Genomic DNA, 1029 nt, shown 5'->3' with positions numbered 1-1029 from the left:
AGAAAAAAAACAAATTTTTTTGGTTCTGAATTTGGAGATTAAGACTAACGTATGTGTAACAGTAGCAATCTGGGTGGGGAAAGTAGTTCACTACTACAGACCTTACAGTTATTAGAACATGTGACATTATAAGTGTGTTTTGTTCTTAGTTTATACACTTAAAGGCTGAAACCAAATAGGTCTTAAATCCACATCATTAGTAAAAATAAAAGGCCTAACTAATAAATACACACAGTCATACCTAAATCTAGATTTTTTAAATTTTTTCTTGGTTATTGACACGGGCGGTTTCTCAGAATAATGCAAGCGTAATCTTATTTCAGTCTGACACGTCAGCCATCCAGAATCGAGAGTTTCAACACCATCTGGCAGAGTAAATATGAAGAACAGTAATTATTATACATAATTTTTGGAACAACCCAATAAGTACCAATGCATATTGACAATTCTGGTTCACATTCACATTTTAATACATTGAAGTTATGTAACACTGGTACTTTTCTCCCCCAAAACAAATATGCAGGCAATCTTAAATTTGTCATTGAAAAAGAACTTTTATGTGAAGTAGGGGGAAAAAGTTAAAGGAGTATTAACAATTAGCTATGCTTTAGCAACTTAAGTAAGTTAAAATATTCATACTGAATCCATGATTAAAATAATATAAATCTATTTCAGAAATGACACACATTCCAAGATAGCCTCTAACCTAGCAATTGTTCTCATGGGAATTATTATTATACTCCCCAAGCTTCACATGAGATATTTAACTAAAACTAGTTATGCCACTAGTACTGGTAGTTTGAGATATGAGAACAAAATTGCAAGTCAATTCTGTATTCTCACGTTTATATATTGTCATAAATAAATTGCATGATTGTGATGACACTGTGTAAGCATTAACTTGAATGAAGTTACTGGCTGGGAGCGGTGGCTCATGCTTATAATCCTAGCACTCAGGGAGGCCAAGGCGGGAGGACAATTTGGGCTCAGGTGTTAGAGACTAGCCTGAGCAAGAATGAGACCCAGTCT

The 1029-nt window shown here is 34.2% G+C and overlaps 1 protein-coding gene across 1 annotated transcript in view; it reads right to left on the bottom strand.

Moving 5' to 3' along the window:
• Positions 1-1029, bottom strand: part of GPCPD1 (glycerophosphocholine phosphodiesterase GDE1 homolog (S. cerevisiae)) — a 67982-nt gene that overhangs the window by 44675 nt on the left and 22278 nt on the right. The window contains exon 6 of the mRNA XM_012639243.1: positions 242-365. Within this exon, the coding sequence (XP_012494697.1) occupies positions 242-365 (124 nt within the window). The remainder of the gene's footprint in view (positions 1-241; positions 366-1029) is intronic.

The sequence above is a fragment of the Propithecus coquereli genome, unplaced genomic scaffold (genome assembly GCF_000956105.1).
Source record: "Propithecus coquereli isolate 6110/MARCELLA unplaced genomic scaffold, Pcoq_1.0 Scaffold139, whole genome shotgun sequence".
Lineage (NCBI taxonomy): Eukaryota > Metazoa > Chordata > Mammalia > Primates > Indriidae > Propithecus > Propithecus coquereli.
The sequence above is the reverse complement of the archived record's forward strand: the minus strand, read 5'-3'. Positions and strand labels throughout refer to the sequence as shown.